Source organism: Coccomyxa subellipsoidea (assembly GCF_000258705.1).
Source record: "Coccomyxa subellipsoidea C-169, whole genome shotgun sequence".
Lineage (NCBI taxonomy): Eukaryota > Viridiplantae > Chlorophyta > Trebouxiophyceae > Coccomyxaceae > Coccomyxa > Coccomyxa subellipsoidea.
Window position 1 is genome coordinate 314,211 of NW_005178036.1, and position 21,804 is coordinate 336,014.

General features: G+C 53.2%; 1 protein-coding gene across 1 annotated transcript; it reads left to right on the top strand.

Annotated features, from left to right (window-relative positions):
- Window positions 1–2,031: 2,031 nt before the first annotated feature.
- On the top strand, window positions 2,032–21,474 carry COCSUDRAFT_28807 (hypothetical protein; the record flags this gene model as incomplete). The annotated part of the gene is made up of 31 exons (XM_005647867.1): window positions 2,032–2,166; window positions 2,467–2,560; window positions 3,095–3,252; window positions 3,711–4,025; window positions 4,317–4,484; window positions 4,879–4,959; window positions 5,065–5,133; window positions 5,435–5,637; window positions 5,898–6,078; window positions 6,487–6,648; window positions 7,251–7,385; window positions 7,630–7,791; window positions 8,314–8,485; window positions 8,972–9,173; window positions 10,237–10,387; window positions 11,083–11,238; window positions 11,561–11,771; window positions 12,102–12,313; window positions 13,285–13,406; window positions 13,768–13,927; window positions 14,211–14,273; window positions 14,484–14,775; window positions 15,512–15,812; window positions 16,180–16,385; window positions 17,018–17,254; window positions 18,395–18,537; window positions 18,856–18,977; window positions 19,428–19,596; window positions 19,948–20,115; window positions 20,503–20,628; window positions 21,002–21,474. The coding sequence occupies 31 exons, from the start codon at window positions 2,032–2,034 to the stop codon at window positions 21,197–21,199; spliced, it is 5,274 nt and encodes a 1,757-aa protein (XP_005647924.1). The 3' UTR covers window positions 21,200–21,474.
- Window positions 21,475–21,804: the final 330 nt, after the last annotated feature.

Genomic DNA, 21,804 nt, shown 5'->3' on the forward strand with positions numbered 1-21,804 from the left:
ATATGGACTCTGGGCTAGCTGCAGGCACTTTGCATTGTCTACGCCTACAAAGGCTTTGAGCTTTCCGGACTGAGAGAGTTCTTTCAGGGATCCGCGCTGGTAGTGAACACGACGATGAAGTGTAGCGAGACCCACAACATCTCATGAGCATCATTTTCGAGTGTATCGGTACGGAGGCAAGAATAGAGTGCCCACAGCAACGTCTGGCTGAGGGCTTTGATCGTGCTTCCCGTGACATCATCACTCAGTCGCTCAGTCATCGGTGACTACGTTTCGGAACAGGGCTGCACTGGGCCGGCACTGCTGCCGAGTGAGTATCGCGAAGCGTAGAAACCACTGCAGTTTACTCAAATGTGAGTATTGCATCTTAATTCATTCATCTACAAACGTTGTACCCCAATCACGCATCGCTGCGTGTGGTAAATTTGGCTGCTGTTCTAGTACAAAATGGTACTTTAGCAGAAGATAGTTCAAGCCCGCCGTAAGGTAAATTATTTCAGTTCTTAAGTGGTCACTCAGGAACACTGAATTAGTCGTTCTGATAGTGTGTTCATCGATGACTTCTAAAAATGACTAGACTGGCCTCCTGAAAGAAGGTTGCGATCTTTCTATGGTTGATTGCGACTCCCGGCGAGCAACATAAAACTTATTGTGTTTGTAGCTTTAACACTCCGACCTAATTGAAACTGGAGGACTGGCTCTGTTGTTGCAGTGCTAGATGGGCAGCTGATGCCCCACGTCCTTGCAACGCAGATCTGATGGTGGCAGTGAAGCGGCCTGCTCCAAGCGATGCCGCGCCGGAGAAGAGATTTGCAGCGCAGAAGCAGCAGCAGCCGCAGCCCATGGAAGAGGAGGATTTTCCTCGAGGGGGCGGCGCAGGTCTATCTGCTCTGCAGCGGCGCGAGCTGCGACAAGAGGGCGCAGCCGAGGCAGAGCGAGAATTCAAGGCCGGGGGTGGAGCGATTAAGCGGCGCAAGCGAGAGGTGGTTTTCATCCCTCTGAAGCGGACCGATGTGACCATCTTCGAATTCCCTGCTTTGGAGTCTATGCAGGGCAGACGCTAATCACTGGTGGCAGCATAATTTGTTCCAGCATGCTTAGAGGTCTGCTACGCATGCCTTTGGTAGCATCTCAGAGCAGAGGGGGTCAACCTGCAGTGATGCGCCCTCAGATGCTTGTCCATGCAAGCGCGAGGCGCTGTGCATCCCTTTGCATTACATGTGCATGTGCCTCTTTTCCCTTCAGTGGTGGCCCCTCCAGCCTCTCCAGTGCAGCTGTGAAAATTCTTCAGACCAGAGGGGAGTCAACCTGCTATCAACCTGCCGTCAACGTGCCTGATTTCTTTCAGTACTGGCCCCTGCAGCCTCTCCAGTGCAGCAGTAGGACTTTTTAAGACCAGAGGGGAGTCAACATGGAGTGAAGCGCCTCCTCCATGTCTTTCATGCAAGACTGGCAGAGCTGTCTTGGATAGGGAGGCACGTAGAGGTGCATTTCTGGGAGTTGAGGGGCATACGCAACAAGTCTGTCCGTTTCAAATGAGAAGGTTTTACTCCTAGTGATGAATTTTTGGTCTGTTCAGGATGGGGAGGACCTGTTCTTCGCTCGCGAGGCACTGCAGGGCAAGCTGCCCAAATACGTCGAGCTCCTGAAATTCAAGGTGAACCCTCACACGCTCTTCACAACAAGGCATCATTCCTGGCAAAGTCTACATTCCAATCCGTTTTTGCAAAGTGATCAGCCATCGGGACTTTGGCATGGACTTCAACACGTGAGTCCATGCCAAAGCGCCCAATGCTTACAGGCTGCATTTCGTGGTAGTTGCACATGATCCTCGTTTATGTACATTCTCATGTCCCGGATGCACCTCACTCAAGGCTTCTCTAGGCCACTGCTGTATGCAGCCCAGCAATGTTCTGGAAAGCCCTAGTAAACAGTAGAGCATTGGGTTCTGACCGTCGATCTCAGGTTCCTGACTGGCTCAAGCCTTTGCAGTAGCCTGCTGCTGTGTGTGTCAAGATGCTGACATAAGTCATGTTGGTGCAGAGCCTGAGCAAAGGGGCAAAGATATGGGGCACAGTGGCAGAAATTACTCATCGCGAGCTCATCATTAGCCTGCCACATGGTCTGAAGGGGCACGTTCCGGCCGCTGAGGTGATGCACCCATTGGTCCACCCCAGCTGCTATTCAGTGTATTTCAACCGCCACATTTCTGACTGAGTGTGCAACAAATGTCATACTTTTATCTGGCACATGCCCATCGCAGCCCAGATGCAGGGATGCGAGTTTTGGAAGACATACATTGTTTCGGGGGACTTGGTTTTTGGGGTTTTGGAGGATATAAACTGTGCCGCGAACTCTAGATTGAAACTTTGATCATGCTTGCATGCGCAGGCCTCGGATGTTTTGACGGAGCTGATGAGCAATCAGGAGAAGCTGGCGGCGGCTGAAGGGGGCAAGCCGCGCAAGGCTGCCGATGTTCCCTCCCTGAGCAGCCTCTTCCGCGCGGGGCAGCTGGTGCAGTGCAGCATCGTCGACCTTCAGGACGGAGACTCGGGCGTAGGTGTGCGCCTCTCTTGAGATTATTCCTCTTCCTGTCAGTTGTATCGCACCAGGCAGACTGCAGGGAGTTCCAAGTGCATAGATTAGTGGCGTCAGGGCAACACTAAAGAGCTCACCCATAGAGTGAAGCTGATGGCAGCAGCATCTGCCTGGCACATACTTCTGATGCGGCCAGTCTGTAAGACAGAAGCACTGGGGGGCCCTGATCCTGATTAATGTGAAGTGGTGTGACTCATTTGGTCCAAAATTCCGCCATTGCCAGAAGCAGGGCAATCTGAACGATTAGGCGCTGCATCTGGCAGGGTCCAACCGTTGAGTTGATCCTTGTTCTGATGATAATTCCTGCCCGTTTGACCTCACTTTCCGCCCCCCATTAAGGGGCATGAGACAAAGTTTGGCAGAGAAGCAAGCATTGCTCTGTGCCAGGGCTGCTTCCTTGCCCGCCTGTTGGGCAAACTGTCGGTGCATTGTCTTGCATTTTGTGCTTCCTTGGCTGCTTTTGCCACTTTTGCTGATATGGGGGGGTTTTGCCCAGCAGGTGGCAAGGCAGGCAGGAAGCGCATAGTGCTGTCGCTGCATGTGGCCAAGGTGAATGCCGGCATCGGGCCGGCCGCACTGATAGCAGGCATGCAGCTGCCGGCATGTGTGCGCAGCGTGGAGGACCACGGCTTCCTGCTGACCACCGGCGTCAAGGTCAGCAGCCTCAAGTGTCCAGATCAAGCTTAAATCTCAGTTCAAGCTCTTTTACAATACAGCTCATCCACCAGGTGGCCATCAGGTAGCCGGAACACCTTTGGATGATGACTAATCTCCCAGCCTCCTGCGATCTGCGGCTTGACCAGTATGTAGCAGAGAATCAGAATGTCAGCCATCATCTATGGGCTTGTCACTCAGATGCAGGGACTGCCTTATATGATCTGGGTGGCAGCAGGGACTTGTCCAATGTCTGCATGACTTGAACATCTGACAAAAATGATACCATTTACATTTTTTCCCGTTCTCAGGCAGCCAGCTGGCACACTAATCTACAATTTTGCAAAGCTTTGCAAATTTGCAAATTCTCAGGCACTGTCATTCCCCTTGCCCGTTTCTCATGCCCAGCAGCTCTAGTAGAAAGTGTAATTCAGATTATTAAGCAATGCGTTGTGCAGGGAGTGACGGCTTTCCTGGAGCGCACAAATTGGCTCAAGGCGTGCAGCGGCGAGGCCCGGCCGCTGCTGCCGGGGGCCGTACTGCCCGTTACGGTCACGGCGGCTGCCCGGCCGGGCAGGCCGCTCGTCCACGTCAGCGCGGACCCCAAATCCCTCGCCAAGGGGGCGGTGAAAGAATGGGAGGGTCTCACCATCGGCTCTTTGCTACCCGGCATGCTGGTCAATGCGCGTGTGCGCAATGTGCTGTCTGATGGGCTTCTTGTGTCCTTCCTCACCTACTTCAACGGCACTGTGGACTGCTTCCATCTCAGCCAGGTGACTACTCTCATTCTTGCTACTGAACTTCTAGGTGTATCGCACACTGCACGTGGCTTTCAAGGCCTAGTGCCTAGTGCAAGAAGGTTGTGCGCTGATGTATTATCTTTCTGCTCTTACAACTGTGCTTGGCATATATGTGACATCCCACGGAGTGGGCAGTTCTAATTTGGAGAGTGTCAGTCGAGTACACTCAATGTCTGCTGCTGTCATGATGTCCAATTCTGTTCTGGTTCTAATTGTTTGCATGCTTTGAATATATTGGCCCGACTGTGCGCATCGCCTTTGCAGCAACCGCCGCCAGCGGACTGGCAGAAGGGGTATGAGGCGGGGGCGAGGGTCCGCGCGCGAATAATCTACGTCGACCCCGTCTCCAAGCGCGTTTCCCTCTCGCTGCTGCCTCACCTGGTCGCCGGCAGCGCATCGCCTGCGCTGCCCCCCATAAACACCCTTTTCGAGGTGCAAACACCCTTCTTCCTGGGCATTCCTGCTGGGATGCAGCAAAGAGTTGTTGCGCGAGGCCCTTGAATCCCACGGGGCTTTGGTTGATCATATGTTGCCATATGCAAATCTGCATGAGCAAATTGGTCTTTAAAGGCAGAAAGGTAACTGATGGTGAGTTGACGTCTGATACAAGGCCTTTTGAAGACTCCAAAGCAGGGCGGTAGCAAAATGCACAAATTTGCACTGTCCTTCGAGTTCCTGGAACGGCCTTGTATCAAGAGTTAAAGCTGCTACACAACTCTGCTGCATGCATAGCAGTGATGTTCTTAGAACTGCATGCAACGCAGATGCCCGTTTCCTCTCATAAATCTACAGCGTTGCTGACGTGTCGATTTTGCTATGTTCGCAGCATTCCATCGTCAGGAGGGTGGATAATGCGCTGGGGTTGCTGCTGGAATTGCGCTCCGAAGACGACGCCCCTGCAGAACAGGTAACAGAGGAGGCTGAAGCAGAGGGGACAGCTGGCGGCAAGGGAAAGAACAAGAAGAAGAAGAAGGTGGGCGATGATAAGAAGCGCGGCCAGGCGCAGGCGCAGCCGAACGCGCCCGCAGGATACGCTCACATCTCCGCAGTGTCCGAGAGCCGCATTGAGAAGCTCGACAAGGTGCGTCTCTTCCACACCATACAGCGCATTGTACCAGTTGGCTTTGGCACAATTCCTGAGACTCTTTAGTTTGCACGGCCAGTTTGCTCCCACTTTCGCGCAAGACAACTTGATTGATGCATGCAAGCAGGCGAAGCAATGCTTGCCCTGTGCATGCAACTGCCACATACTCTGCACAGCACTGGAGCTGGCATATGAACTTGGGCCTTGCCATAGACGTGCACGACTTTGCAAACCAGAAAGTCAAAGTGCTCACCTACAGTTTTACGTCGGCAATTAATAATTGATCTGCCATGCACAGGTGTACAAGGTGGGCAAGAAGGTGGCGGCCCGGGTGATTGGCGCGCGGCCGATGGACGGATTGGCAGTGTGCACTCTGCGAGAGGCGGCTGTGAGGGCCGGCACGATCTCATACGCCGATGTGGCGCCCGGCAGCATCGTGAGCGGCACCGTTGAGAATGTCGAGGACTTTGGGCTCTTTGTCAAGCTCGCCCCCGGCATCAAGTGAGCGCCCAGACAAGCTGTTTTTGCATGACTTTCAGGATTCAATCATCTGCTGCGTCATGCTTAATTCTAGGCGGGAGGCCGCTGCAGCACTCTAATAGTTGGGAGTCCTGTTAGGCGTTCGAGGTAGAGTGAGCTTTCTGCATTGTATCACATCAGCCTGGAGGCGTAAACATGCATATTACTGGAAGGTCACAAAAATAATATGACCAATTCATTATACTGAGAATGCATGTAATCTGATGGGATTTCATTTGCAGGGCGCTGGTGCCAACAGTGCACATGTCGGACAGCGGGTCAGAGAAGGCTCGCGCGAAGTTCAAGGAGGGGCAGAAAGTGTCAGGAAGAGTATTGGAGGTGGATGTGGCTGCGCGGAAGATCACCCTATCGCTGAAAAAGCTGCTGGTCGGCGAGAAGCTGCCCCCTTTTGCCAGCTGGCAGGTGAGCTGGCACTGCTTGTCTGACCGCTCTTTGCACTCTGTCGCAATTGTTTGCCCTATGCTCACAGAATTTTGCCAGACTCCCTGCCGGGTGAACTACAACCGATTCCTGTCACCAATGTCTCTATCCAGAAAGTGCATGTGATGCTGAGAGCCACACATTGAAGCATCTGATGCAGGAGCAGCAAGGGAGGACCTGGGAAAGTCAGTCTATTTGCTGAGTCATCGTGCGCTCAGCATGGATGCCATGTGTTACACTCCAAATGCTGTGACTTCCATGGGTCCACCCTTTCTGTTGTTGCCTTTGGGGCATGACTTCAGCGAAGGGCAGATATTCCTCACTCCATGTCTGCGAGTTCACAGAATACAGCAGTCAGCACTTGAAGCGGGCGTGATGGGTGTCTTGCAGGAGGCAGCACAGCCGGGAGCGCGCGCGCATGGATTTGTTACGGGGGTGCAGGAGTACGGCGTTTTTGTGTCTTTCTGCAACGGCGTCCGGGGCCTAGCACCCACGCAGCAGCTGGGCCTGGAGCCCAACCAGGACCCCGCCAAGCAGTTCCCCATCGGCAAGGTATGACTTTCCCCTTTCACCTAGGAGTCAGATCCTCTTTCGTTCACCTAGGGGTCAGATCCCCTTTGGTCCTGCCTAGTGGCTGTCTCCGACTAAGCTCCACCAGGTGCTAGTCCACGTAGCTGCATCAGGATCCCGTCAAGCACTTCCCCATCGGCTCGGTATGGTTTTCCCTTTCAGTGACATGTCAAATCGTCGCTGTGGAGCTGCGTTGTGGCTATCTCCAACCGTATCTGCACCCTGCGCAATTTCCTGGAGTGCATGCTGCAGCAGAGCGTTGGTTGCACGGCCTTCAAGCGTCTGATTGCACTGTTGACGCTGGAGTGGGTATCTTTCACTGGCGGTCTGCAGTGGCTCGTATGCGTTTTCAGCCTCCACCTCATTAGTGCAGGGCAGGATGAATTGTCTCGTGCGAGCAACACCCAGCTGCAGCAGGCCCTTGTGCAGACCGTGCATAGAGATCTAAAGGTGTGAGGAACCGGGTAGATAAAACGCGTCTACAGTGATAAGATTACTCCTCTTCACCTACGAGCGGGCTTCATGGCATTGGCCTTTCGTTGCACCTGTTTCGAGTTCGAATTCAAAGTGAGAGCGCCGCGCAGACGGTGAAGGCGCGAGTGGTGAGCGTGGACGAGGAGCGGCGGCGGCTGCGGCTCAGCTTCGCGCCAAAAACCGCGGCCGACGCGGCGGCGGCCGCCGGCGCAGACCCGATGGGCGGCCTGCAGCCGGGGACCATTGTGGAAGGCCGTATTCGCAGCTTCACCACCAAGGAGGTATGCCTATCCTGTGTGTTATTTCTCGTGCTTCCTTTCACGCGTGCATGTTGCCCATGTTGACCTATGCCCATTTCCGAGGATACATTTATTGGAAGCACATGTTCAACACAGTCTTGATGAAGGGAGCGTATGCCAATTCCTCAGAATATTTTGTGGTTGTCTCTAGGTGGATGGGGAGAGCGTGGCCGCGCAGTACACGGTAGAGCTGCGCGCGGGCGAGGGCGTTCCCGGGGCGTCGCCTGTTTTGGCGCTGGGGAGATTAGACGCTGCCCACCTGGCGGACCACCCGGCGGCGGAGGCCGCGCTCTCGGAAGCCCTCGTAGACGGGTCAGAGCTCGGGCCGCTGCTTATTCTAGAGCGGCTGGAGGTAAGCGCCAGCCTGACGCATCACTGTTGTAGTCAAAAAGACTCTGACCTGTCAGTCGTGAAGCGAAACACATGAACATTCTGTGGGTTCACCTCGTAGACGGATCCGAGCTCGGGCCGCTGCTTATTCTGGAGCAGCTGGAGGTTCCTGCTCACCCTGAGTTTTGTTTCAGAGTAACGCTGTTATGAGTCTTGTGTGATCTGCACCTGTGCTTAGGATCAACGGAGTGACACTGCCCCACATGGATGCCTAATGGAACCACAAACCTTTTTCTATTATTTCAGAGTGCTTATCAATAATCAGATGCTTGATGTGGTCAGAAGAGGAGATTGCCTTGTCTTGCTGATCATGTATGGCTTAGTGATCATTAATGAGCAGCCCTCATGGGTTGCAATTGCATGCGTGCGGCCGATTAGGCAGGTAAGAGCAAAATGCATTTATGCATTCATGCATGTGGCATGGCGCTCATTCTGCTACTGCTGGAAATGTCACCAATTCATGATAATTTTTGTGCTGTTGCAGAAAGCGGGGATGCTGAGGGTGACGCGCAAGGCGTCCCTGCTGGCAGCTGCCGCGCAGCTGCCGGCGGCCATAGAGGATGTGAAGGAGGGAACGCTGGCGTCCGGCTACGTGGCAAACGTCACTGCAGATGCCGTCTTCGTTCGCTTCCTAGGCAGCCTCACCGGCCGTGCTGGTGTGTTCCCCTCTACATATAGCTCGATTGAACCAGCCTGCAATTTCTTGTTCCTTGACACGGCCAGAGGCCAGTGAATGCTGAAGCCTATGCTTCCTCCTCACTGAAGATCCGCTACAGTAGCCTGCACTATACTGCAGCCAGCTTCCCTTCCTGGAAATGGTGAAGCTGACTTCTTCGTGCATGCAGCAGTGGTGCCGGAGTCCATGTCAAAGCGCCCCACTTGTCAGATACTGTTGAAGTGTGAGCTCGAGCATGCAGACGAGATACTAAGATGTATTTCAATACCTGCACAGGCCTGGCACTTAGAACTGTATATTCCATGCCGCAAGAATGTATGGTACCAAGACTGACTTTGCGTAGCCTCTGACAGCAGCAAAGTAGTCTGATTTCAAATGGCCTTGAATTTCTCAGACATCAACAAGTGTCTCAACTTCAGCATGCGTGCAGCGCCGAGCGCTGACCTCTGATTTGTATTTGTCACAGGCCTGGCACAGCTGGCGGATCAGTTCGTCAGCGATCCGTCACGCCACTTTACCGAGGGCCAGAGCGTGCGCGCGGCGGTTGTAACCGTTGATTTGGCGAAGCAGCGGTTCACGGTGGCGCTGAAGCACTCTCTGACGGGGGCGCCCGACGCGGCGTACGCGCGTTTCCTCTTCGCCGACCTCGAGACTGCTGAGCGGATCCGGTGCGGCCGCATTCAAAAGTCAAATTTGAAACTTGAACTTGAATTTTGGAGTTTAGTCAGGCTGCGCAAGCCCATTGTCTGAATCCGCGCATGGGTGTTCCCTCTTCGCTAAGGCCGCCGAGCGCATCCGGTGCGGCCACATTGAAAGTGGTTTAATTTGAGATTTGAATCCGAAGATTTGAATCTTAGTTAGGTTGTGCAAATATTGGTCAAATCCGTGCACGCGCGTTCCCTCTTTGCCGACTTCAAGGCCGCAAAGCAGCGGCCACCTCCCGCGCACTATTTTTCACTCGCTTTTGGCCAGCCTGTTCGCAGCTGTCTCTAGATGTATTCAAGATTATCTCGTGCCAACTTGGCGGGTTCGACGAGCCAGAGGAGCACTAATTAGCTGGCGTTGTCTTCTGTTTGCATGGCAAGCCACCACATAGGATGGAGTTTACCTGACATGTGTGGGTTAGCGCCATAGGTTGGGGCCTGTAGTCGACTGTGTATGCCGGGTCTGCTGGGATCTTGAGCAGCATATCAAGAAGATGCAATATCAGCAAACCAGCACGAAATGCATGCGCAATGCGGAACGTGCTCCAACTTGTGGCCCTTGCCCTGGCATCCAAGAAGACCTTACATGGCACCCTTGGATCTACCTGAAGGACCCTGAACTGGTGGCTTGCCACGTACCTTTCAGTCGGCTACCTTTGACAGGGATGCCCAGTTTGCACCCTAATCGCTGACCACCCCCTGAGCCTGAGTCAGAACGCATATCTCTCAGCAGGAGAGCAATGGCAATGGGGCTCAACTCGATGCTTGCACCTCATCAGAAAGGCACACTCTCAAATGGAGCTTAAGAAGGTTGAACAGGACAATAGTGATGGCTGTGACGGCGCGCTGTAACGCGAGCAGGAACGCAGCGGAGCCCAGCGTTCAGTCTCACTGTGCATGGAAGGCTTGCGGGCTGTGAAGCACATCTCCACTCCTCCATGCTAGAATTGCATATTGTAGTGTAACTTTGCAAGCTTTAGAATCAAACAGTCATAGCACTGAAGTGTCTTTTGGGCTCGAGCAGGAGCGCTGCGGAGCCCAGCACGGAGCAGGTGAATTGGGCTGAGCTGGCGATCGGCGGCCGCGCGGCTGGCGCCGTGCACGACGTGAAGGAGTACGGCGTCGTGTGTGACCTGGACGCGCATGCTGATGTCGTCGCTCTCGCTGCCCCCGAACAGGTGGGGATTTGAAGGGTTTAGTGTTTAGGGTGCAGGGGTGCATACTCTCTCAACATTTTTGGGGGCGCATGCAGGCGTCGTTGCTCTCGCTATCCCCGAGCAAGTGTAGGTATCGATAAATCAAGGGTGTGTGACCTCTCAGCGTCTTGGAGGACTGCAAATCTGTATAGACGTCGCATGCATAAGGGTTTGGTGTTTAGGGTTCAGGGGTGTATAATCTCCAACATTCTTGGGGGCGCATGCAGGTGTCGTTGCTCTCGCCACCCCCGGCCAGCTGGGGGTTTTGATACTGCAAGGGTGGATGACATTTCAGGGTTTTTGATGGACTGCAGGACGGTGACTAACACAATCCACGTGGGGTTAGGGTGAAACCTGCATCATGATGCTTGATTTACCGTTTCTCATCGCCATACGATTATCTTGCGCCAAGGAATTTTGGATTTGTTTGGTATGCACTTTGTCACCCAACGCTTCAGGATGCAGAGCCATCACCACCACCCGTGGTTGGCGTCATGTTCCTGAAAGTATACCTTCTGCAAAATAGGGTGTCTTTATCTATTGTCTTGGGGGTAGAAGTGCCCAAGCCACGCTGCGTTTCTGGCGCCATCTCTCTGGTCCCCATCTTGGCAGGCCTGATCTGGATACTGACGACCTCCAGGCTCTTAGTTTTATTTTTATATTTAAAGTTGCCGCAGGTGGAAGGTGAGGCGACAACGGGCACGCGCATCAAGGGCCGGATTCTGGACGTCAACAAGAAGGACGGCATCGTGGATCTCACCCTGAAGGCGTCATTAGTCGCTGGCGCACCCAAGAAGGCCACCGGCAAAGCCGCCAAAGCAGCCCTGCCGGAGGTGACTCACCTCGTTTATAAACTTAACAAAATCTTTGAGATGTGCAGATCCGCTTCTTTCCAAGCTGTTGCTCCCTGGGATGTTGGAATCATGTACGTGACCATTGATTCAAAGCCGTCTGAGCATGTTCAAGTGGTTGCTGCTCCTAGAGTGGCGCAAGCTTCGCAATGCATGCATCAATTCGTTCGTGGAATTTTTTGCATCTCGGTGTAACGCTTGCACCACTTCAGGAGAGTGTCCTCTTGGGGTATAAAAAAATGGGTAAACATGAAGGAAGACGACAAGAGTGCAAACTGAATAGATCAAGGGATGAAGACTGTAGGCTGTCTGTCAGGTGGGAGCCAAGGTGGAGGCGGTGGTGGAGTTAGTGAAGGATGACTACCTGGTCCTCAGCCTGCCAGCTCAGCAGCAGACCATCGCCTTTGCAGCCACCAGCGACTTCAACCTCGGCAGCCGAGCCCACAACAGCCGCCAATTCATACCCGGACAGAAAATATCAGCTGTCGTTGTGGAACAGGCCTCTCCAGAGAACGGTGCGCCCGCTTCTGTCCTGCTCAGAATACTACGCTGAGCTACTGAGCATTCAGAGGTCCTGGAATATCATAATACTGCCATTTTCCAGCAAGTTGGGCAGTGCATAGAAGATTAGTGTCAGCTTCTGGGGATCTATGCGCATGTTGTAATGCAAGTGGCTTGCGCCCGCTGCTGAACAAGCTGCCAAGACTTCCACCCGACATCACTGCTGAAACCGCCAATCTTGTGCTATGACGTAGTCACAGTTGCCCCAGCTTTCGAGGCAGTAACTGCAGTGATATCTATGATGTCTCCCACCCTCTTTTACATGCTCTTGTTGCCTGAACCAGGCGGACGCACAATTGTGCATGTGCCGCTTGTCAGTGACTCACCGGCGGCTCCCCGGGAAAAGCGCGAGCGCAAGCCGGCCAAGATTCCTCCCGGCACCATCGTCGCCGCAAAAGTGACCAACATGCATGCCACGCATGCTGGCGTCGAACTTGAGAGCGGTGCGCACATCTTGTCTATTTTACTCGCCTATGCAAACTTGCATCGCTTTGAAGTTCAAAGTTTGAACTACAAAAAAGTCAGCATAAAGCCTTGCCAATTTGCCAATTTAGCCTTGTGAAACTGCTGGCAGATTATTTCATCTGTTCTGGACTTTGTCCTCTCTGGAATGATTATCTAGGACTGAGGCTAAAGCAGATATTGAATACCTAAGCATAATTTTCTCATCTCTAGTCATGTGCAAGCAGTGCTATGCTTGCCTTGGTAAGCCATTCCTGCTCTGATCTATCGATGCAAGCCCTGCAAGGGCAGGGATGGGGCTCAGGTTCCACACCAAGAGACCCATCTATCGGAGTCAGCACCATAAATCCGCACCCAATGAAACTTGCAATATTTTTACATGCCCGCAAGCAGTTCCCGCAGCCCCGGTGGCTTTTTTGGTTTTCCCGCAGCCTTTCTGTCTATTATTATCGGCGTTTCGGTATTTTTTGGCCACTGAAGGGTTGTGCCTTGCGTGGCAATGCAGCGGCAGGGCTACATTGCATAATCAGAATATTGAGCATGTAGCCTGAGGTTGTCTTTCGTTACAACAGGCGCGAGGGGACGAATACACATAACAGAGATGGAGGATGGTTCCGCCCCTGCCACCATGACTAGCCCCCTTGAGCGCCTGAAGGCCGGGGACTCCGTCAAAGCCGCTGTGCTGGGCTTGGTCCCCACCAAATATGTGAGAGCCTGTCGCGCCACTTGACCTGCAAATAGGCGTAGCACAACAGGCATAGACTCGTGCTTGTATGCTTCTCGCTAAAAGAGGTGCAAGGCAGAAACTCGGCATGAGGCTGGTGCCTTTTATCTCATGACTGGGTTCTGGAAGACGAAAGGAGTTCCTCATGACTGCAACCTAGTCCTCTCCATGACATACAACCAGCGCAAGACCGTCAGCATGGACAGCAACCACGAATTGTCATGTGAGAAAACAGTGCCGTGCTTTGTTATTTGAGATTGCTGGTGTTTGTTTGGGTGCAGGGGCGCAACCATGGTCTGCTGGAGCTGAGCCTGCGGCCGTCGCTGGTGGCGGCTGAGAAGGGAGCGCCTAAGCCTGGCATGCTCTCAGTGGACGACCTGCAAGAGGGGCAGACAGTCCGGGGGTGAGCCTTCCTCTCCCAGTAAATGATGACTGCCTGTCCCACAGAAAAGTGGTGCACCTTTTGTACGTCTGCATTAGTGTTTATTTAGACAGCCTGTGCTTTTCCACATGACCACTGTAAACGCAGAAAAATTCCTGCCTGCAGGGTTATGTCTAGAATACACAAGTGTAATTTGAGCTCTCTGTGACTCAAATGAAACAAATCGTGGCATGCCTAAGACATGTTGCTCACATCCTCCCATTTCACGGGTGGAGTTCAACTTGAAGGGACCCGGTTTTCAGGCACTGGGACAATTAAGACCGGTGCCATAGGTCCATAAACCTGCTTGCTCACTCTGACTTCGTTTTGGTGCCCGCGGCAGGTACGTTCAGGAGACGGCGCCGGACTGTGCCTGGCTCGTTCTCTCTCCTGCCCTGCGTGGACGGCTGCATGCGTTGGATTCTGCCGATGATGTCACCCAACTCGCAGCGTTCGGCGGCCGCTTCACTGTCGGCCAATCCCTGCGCTGCAGAGTTGTGCAGGTGTTGCCGGGAAGGACAATTGGAATGACTGTGTCACTGAAGATTTAAGTGTTCTTTTTCCTCGTTCCCTTTATAGGGATCGCTACTGTTCCAAGCTACTGTCCTTTCAAATGATGGCGTCAGCTGTTTGGCTTTGATCGAAGAGAGCCTGCTGCTTGCAAGCATTCTCTACTCAGTGAGAGCCCTCAGTCTACTGTTTGTCTTCCATTTTTGATTGATCTCTGTTACGTGACTTGTGGCTCGCGAATTCTCTCTTCTCACCATAGCGGCTGAATATGTGCAGGTGGACAAGAAGCGGGGCCAGGTGGACCTGTCACTGAGGGAACCCGGCGCAGCTTCCGCCAAAGTGGAAGCCGGCGCTCTGGTGAACGGCCAGATCACCCACGTCTCAGGTGCACCCCCCTCCTGCTATGCTTAGTGTTAGCAATATTCTACCCCCTTCCTTTCCCTGTGTGCTATTGCATTTTTATGTGCTGCACAGCACTCCTCTGTGTGCTTCCCAGTCGCAGTGTGTGCCTTCCTTTCTGAAAGTATTGCAGCACAGATGACTTGCTAGCAATGGCACGTGACACAGCGCACTCCTACTCCTATATGTGCATTTGCGAACGCACGATGCACCATGGTTGAGTGGCAAATTTCATCTGACAAAGCAATTGTTGCCTGTTCAGGCGCGGGAGTCAGGGTGCATCTTGCAGGGCACGCCTCGGGCCACGTGGCGATGACAGACGTCCACGACGGCTTCGTGGAGAACGCCATTGAATCCCTCAAGGCCGGGGATTTCGTGCGATGCCGCGTGCTTGGGCGGGCTGAAGACAAGGGCGCTGAGAAACGCACCAAGGAAGGAACAGGTGCACTTTGGCCCACCCCTTGCTTGGCTATTCAACGAGATATTCAACACGTGAGTGAAGTTGGGCTCGATTACCGGCTGGCGTCAAATGTGTCTGACTAAGCTTTCTCGGTGCCTGTTGAGAGGTACCCAAGTAGCTCTTAGTATAAAATTTTTTGAGATGTGTTGGCTTGGGCCTATGGTGGCGGACTGCAAAATCATTACGGGATATTACAAAACTTCACAAGATATTAAGACTTAAGGACTCACAATGGGATGCAACGCCTGCATTCTTGCTTTCCAGCCTTCCCTTCCCTTGAGTCAAGGGCGTGAAAATGGGGTTTTGTTGTGTGCAGAGGGTGCTCAGGAGGCGGTGTGGCAGCTGTCGCTGCGGCCTTCGCAGGGGGCGTTGCGAGGGGGCGTTGCCTCTGCGGCTGCGGCGGACGAAGCGGCCCCAGAAACAATCAGCCTTGGAGACCTCAAGATCGGGCAGCAGGTAGGAGGAAACATATCCTAACTTTTATTGCTCGCATTGTTATCTTGCACAGATTGTAGATGGACAGTATGTTCGCTGCAGCCTGCTGTCAAACTGCAAAGAAGCAAACTTTCCTTTTAGGATATCTGCTGAAGCAGCAAAGGCAGCCAAACAGTGATCACTGTGTTTTTGGTAACACCACTCACTCTGGGGCTTCGTTGTCGGACATGAGCAGAGCTGGCCAGACACCGCATGAATGCGCAACGTTGAACCTTGAAGAAAGAGATCAAGCGAGCAGGCCTGCGAGAGCCTTTTGCCAGCAATCGTTGTGAACAGGAAAATTTCCCCGCAAGCATGTCAAATTCTGGAACGCAAGGTTTTGATGAGCTCTTGTCATTTGGGCAACAGGTGCGCGGCTATGTGAAGGGCGTGAGCAGTGCTGGAGCGTTTGTGGCTCTGGCTCGGGACATGGAAGCTCGAGTGAAGCTGAACAACCTGGCAGACGGCTATGTGGAGGACCCCAAGACAGCCTTCCCACAGGGCAAGCTTGTGCGAGGCCGCATCCTCGCCACCGAGCACAACAGGTGAGGGCTTTCTATCTTCTTGGCTCTGTGTCGGGCCTGGTATTCTGTATATAAATGGACTCGACTGGTCATGGCTGTATGCATGCTGTCTTAGCAGCGCAATAATGCCACCTGAAGAGCGGGGGCTGGCATCCCTTTTTCAAATGCTCATTTGAATGCAAGCATCCTTGGAAATATTCCTGTCATGACCCGTGGCGCAGGTTCAAACTGTAGCTGAAGAGCAAGGGCTGGCATCCCAAAGACGCACTCTTGTGGCAGACACTGACTTGTCTGCGCAGGGGATGAAGAGCAGGGGCTGGCAATTTTTACTTTGATTCTTTATTTATAAGGTCATTCTTGATATATCTTGTTATTCACGCTGGCGCAGGATCGAGCTGTCGCTGAAGAGCAAGGGGTGGGCGACGCTGGAGGACTTCACCGAGGGCCAGGTCGTGCGCGGCCGGGTCCGCCGGGCCGAGAAATTCGGCGTTTTCATACGGATCGACGACAGCGCCGTTACGGGCATGGCCCACATCAGCGAGGTGGCGGACGAACGCGTGGACGACCTGCCCTCCATGTTCAAGCCCGGACAGGGTACGCCCAGCTTCTCGCTTGTCATCATTACTAACCACTCCATGATTGCATGGCGGGTGGGCACCCAGTAACTATGTTCAATCAAAGGCAGGTTGAGGGAACCTCCTTGAATTGTAATCCCTTTGTTGTTGGCTGACAAAAGCGGACTGTCTCCATTGCCTGGTGAGTGGAGGTATGGACGGTAATTTTACGCCGGGGTAGGGCGCGTGCTGCTCTTTGCTTTGGTCAAGGGTGATTACTGATGATGCTGGCATCGGGAAAGGGTGTTTGTGTGTCCCCGCTGCCGGGGCAGGGTGTAATTAGCGAGCGCCTACTCGGCGCTGGCAGGTGGACTTGAAGCGTGCGAGTCGCACACCCACCCTGCATACTGATACATTGAAGCGCCTTTCATTGGTGTTGCATTCTCTCCTGTGCACTGCGCTGAGCGATGACAAGGGATTAAGAATGAATGTTTTTAGGACATGTACGCACTTTTTATCAACTGGGGTGTCTGCAAAACCCTTGCATCTGCGCGAGCCGGTCAACGGCTCATATCTCACCGCCTACTGCGCACTGTTTGCCTTTCTGCACCGTTTTTGGGGCGGTTCTACAAGTGACGTGCTGCTTGATTGAGGCTTTGATTTTTTGTGCAGGTGTGCGCGCAAAGGTGCTGAGCGTGGACGCCGAGACGCAGCGGCTGTCGCTGGGGCTGAAGCCGTCCTACTTTGGCGACGATGACGAGGACGGGGAGGAGCCAGATCAGGCGCAGGAGGAGGAGGGAACGCCGGCAGAGGACGACAATGACGACATCGATGCTGAGGTCTTAGAGGCGATGGATGACTCATCCGAAGAGGAGGATGACTGGCGCGCCGGGGCCCAGATCCTGAACGGTGAGTTTTGTTTACCTTTTCAAATCAAACCTTATTTGCACCTGCTGGCTTCAGATGCACTTTGAATATAGAGGAGCAGCACAAATGCGGTGCAGCCATGATTGCTAATCGTGCATTTATGTATACAGTGTACAGTACATGGTAGATGGACATTATGGTTCGAGGAGCTGAAGCATGCAGGACCTGATCTTGCCCAGTGTACACATGACTGCATGTTTTTACTGTCTCAAATAAGTGGCGCAGCCTGTTGATAGCCCACTGTTATCATTTGCATAAATCCCTGTTGGGAGGAGGCGCTAGCGTGAATTATTCATGAAGTGTCTCAGGCAACTGCCTGTTCCAGGGGATGGGAGCGATGTTTCAGGAGGTGACGAAGTAGAGGAGGAGGAGAGCAGCGAGGCAGCAGAGGCTGAAAGCGAGGATGCTGACATGGATGAGGCTGACATCAGCGATGACGTCGACGAGGAGCCGCCCGCAGTCGCCGCTGCCGGGGATGAAACCAAGGGGCGCAAACGCTCGGCAGCAGACGCAGGCATCTCTGCTGGTAAGTGACATGTACCCAAGTTTTCTCTATGAGCTATTTCTCTATATGTTAGTTCTGCAAAGCATTCAGTGTGTCTCCTAAAGAAGTAGACACATGTCAGGCGCTCTGGAAGACGCCATAGTATCTAATCCGACCCTTTTATTTTTGCTCTCTATGTGCAGTGTCCGAGGTGCATCATGTTATGTAACTCAGTTTGGGTTCATAAATGTGCACAGCAGAGATGTTGGTGCTAGCATTTGCTGACTGGGTGTCATGTGGGCAGATGAGCCTGATTTGGAGCTGGGCTTGGGCGAGGGTGTGGGGTGGATGGAGGAGGACGCCGGCGCAGATGCTGCCAAGTCAGGCGCGGATGGTATGTTTCAATAATCTTAGCAAGGATGAATGCAGAAATTGAAAGATCTTGAGGTCGTCGAGTTAGTGGTCACAAAAACTTTGTGATCGCTATTTGTTTGGTCTTGTAGGTCTGTCAAATTTTGTCTCGGCAAACACTAGGCCGTCTCTGCCTGGGACGGGCCTTTCTTATACTGTGCACCGTGAGTGATGAGATTGCAAAAACATGTCAAGGGACTGCAAGTCATGGCCAGCTGCATGTGCAGGCGATGACGTGGCGGCTGACCGGGCGCTGACTAAGCGGCAGCGGCGGCGGCAGAAGGCGGAAGAAGAGGAGCGGGTGCGCGCGGCCGAGCTGCGACAGCTGCAGCAGCCGCCGCCCGAATCTGAAGTCGACTTCGAGCGCCTGGTCAGATGTCTTCCTCTTGTCTGGACACAATCAAGCTTGGAAGTCTCACTTATGCTGCTTGGCGGAAATGCATTTGTTTGCCTGGTCCCTTGATGGACCCAACACTGCGTATTATTTATATGAATGTCTCAGTACCCATTAGCTGGGACAGGTGATGCCAGCACCTGTTTCAACCACTGCCTGTGGCATTCAGAAGGCCGCCATGTTGCCTTTTCTAGCTTTTGTGGTCCTGCGGTGGCATCGATGTGTCACTTCGTGGTTTTACATGTTATTGCGTCAGTCCAAGGGAAGATGCTCATGTGATCTTTCCATGTGAAGGTGCTGGAGTCACCCAGCAGCAGCTACGTGTGGATCCGCTATATGGCATTCCACATGGGCGTCGGCGAAATCGACAAGGCCCGCGGCGTGGCCGACCGCGCCCTCAAAACCATCAACTTCAGGTGCCTATCACTTCTTTTCTAGCCCTTCCCTTGTGGTCAAGTGAGCATGTCACTGCACTTCAGGTGCCTATTACCTCCTCTAATTGCTTCCCTTGTGGTCAAAGTGAGCCAAGTGAGCAAAGTTTACCGGATGGCATGAACTTATCTGCAAAGTGACACGTGCATGCTAGGCGCCACAGAAAGCAGGGACCTTGTCGGGTCATATCCTCTCAGGCCGTGAGACTGCTTCTCACGCTTCCACGCTCCTGCGAATGCATTGCTGCTCTCTGCCCTGGCCCTTCTTTTGTGGTGCTGCTGTGGCAGCAACAACAAAGCTCTCAAATTGCTCTAGCAGAAAGGTCTAGAAGTGTGAAGGACATACTGGTCCAGGAATGAAAATGTTCGGTGAGCGGCATCGACCAGGACTTGAATTTTGAATTCGAACTTGAAGTTGAATTTGAATTTGCACAGGGAGGAGAGGGAGAAGCTGAACGTGTGGGTGGCATGGTTGAATCTGGAGAACCTGCACGGTTCGCCGCCGGACGAGGCGCTGATGAAGCTGTTCCAGAAGGCGCTGCCGCACACCGATCAGAAGAAGCTCTACCTCGCGCTGCTCACCATCCTTGAACGCTCTGCGCGGGTATGGAGCCTTTTATATCGTGCTCTTGGTCACCCTGACAGTAGTCGCGAGGGCCCTTATTGCCACCCGTAGAGTAATCGCAACCAGCCCCAGGTTCTCGACACCGCCGGTCGACTGTGAGCTCACGCGCAAGTCCGGCTAGTGCTAGCTGTTCCGGTAAATATCTGTGACGTGATGAGCTCCATTGCTGCAGCTGGAATCACCACAGGCACATGCATGCAAATCTGGCTCACTGTTTCTTATCCTTTCTTGCAACTCTGCTGGCTCTGACGCTGGCATCCCCACTCTTGTGAAGCAAGCAGAGCGCGAGTCCGCTGTATGTCATGTTGATAAAGATTGTGCCCACACCAGGATGAGCTGACTCAGCAGACGCTGCGCACGATGACGCGCAAATACTGGGCCAGCGCCAAGGTGTGGCTGCGCGCTTACGGGTACGACCTGGGCCGTAATGACGGGAATGCCGCGAGACGGGCGCTCGACCGCGCCATCGGAGCCCTGCCGGCACGCAAGCACATCAAGGTGGGGCGCGTTCACTGGGCTCTTTAGATTTTGATCTGCCCATGAATTGTTCTGCAATGCAAGCTTGGGATCAAGGTGGCGTCACTGCACGCCTGCACATGGCTTTGGAGACTGCAAGGCCATGTGCAGCCCTTACTTTCAATAAAAGTTTGAGTAGGTTGATTTAGTGCCGGACAGGAGATCATGGCGAATGCTTTTGCCAGCTGAGCTTGTTTGCCTGCTTTTGCAATAATGCGAACTGGCTATTCAGCACTCTCTCTCTCCAGTAGGAATTGAATTACTTGCTGGGAAGGGTCCGGACGGAGGACACCATGTGATGGAATAGCCTGACAAATCTAAGAGGGAAAGGGAATTAGGGTTGATAAAGATTGCTGCTGCGCTGGTCAGGTGCTGAGTCAGGCGGCGCTGATGGAGTTCAAGGAGGGTGACCCGGAGCGCGGCCGAGGAGTGTTTGAGGGTATCCTGCGCAACTACCCCAAACGCCTCGACCTCTGGAGCATCTACCTCGACCAGGCACGTGCCTTGCTCACAATTTTATAATCTCTATGTTGCTGCTGTTTCTTAGTCTGCATGCACTTAGTAATGGGAACAGTGCCAATTCAACAATCAGTGCTTGCCTCAGGCTGAGTCAATTGCAATCTCAGGACTTTGCCAGATACAGATACATTGGGAGATTTCTTTTCGCAAGCTCTGACACTTAGGCAACATTGGAGAAACTTACCACGGTTGTGCCAAAGTTCCAAAGTTGATTCACAGTGTGTTTGGAGATGGCAAGGTCCTGCTCGATAGAACTGATCTTTGATGAACGTAAAAATCCTGAAAAGAAGAGGATGGTTGGATCGATTTGTCAATGTTTCAGTGCATGACCGGCCCTTGACATGCGCAGGAGATACGCGCGGGAGACAGGCAACGGGCGAGGAGTCTATTTGAGCGCGCAACACACCTGTCGCTGCCGCCCAAGAAGATGAAATTTCTGTTCAAGCGCTTCCTTGACTTTGAGAAGACCCATGGCGATGCGGCCGGTGTTGAGCATGTCAAGCAAGCGGCCAAGGAGTATGTCGAAGCCAATCTGGCAGACTCATGATGTGAAGCATAGTCAAGTTTGTGAGCCGGGAAGAAGTCTTAGACACAAATGCGGGTTCTAGAGAGCGCGAGCACGTGCTTAGATGGGTGTTTCAGATCTTCTGTAGCCTAGGTAATTTAGAATAAGAGAGAGTTATGCCAGGGCGAAGGCGTCGCGGTGTGTGCTCAGCATTAGGATAGGTATTGGGCAATGTGAACAGTGCATGAATGCAATTCTACAGGGCGTGGATTGCGTTAATGGGCACAAGGATTAATATTAGTAACTTACTAATGATAGGGATGAGCCCCCAGATGTGAGCTTGGGAAAATTCTCACTTCCGTGCACTGCTACCGCCACAAGCCGTCGTTGCGCCAGTCCGCTGACTGGGCCCAAGGGGGCCATGCAGATGACCACATACTGCTCACTGAACTCATACGCACTGGCCACCACAGTCTGCGACTCCACATCCACGGCTTGCAGCACATTGCGCTGACCAATGGGTGACAGCATATGGAACGCACAATCGTGCATTGTGTACAGCCTCTTGTTCGCCGGGCAGTAGTACACGTCTACACAGGAGCCCTGTCATTCGCAAGGCCCGTTATTGCACGTATGCTCATGCATGT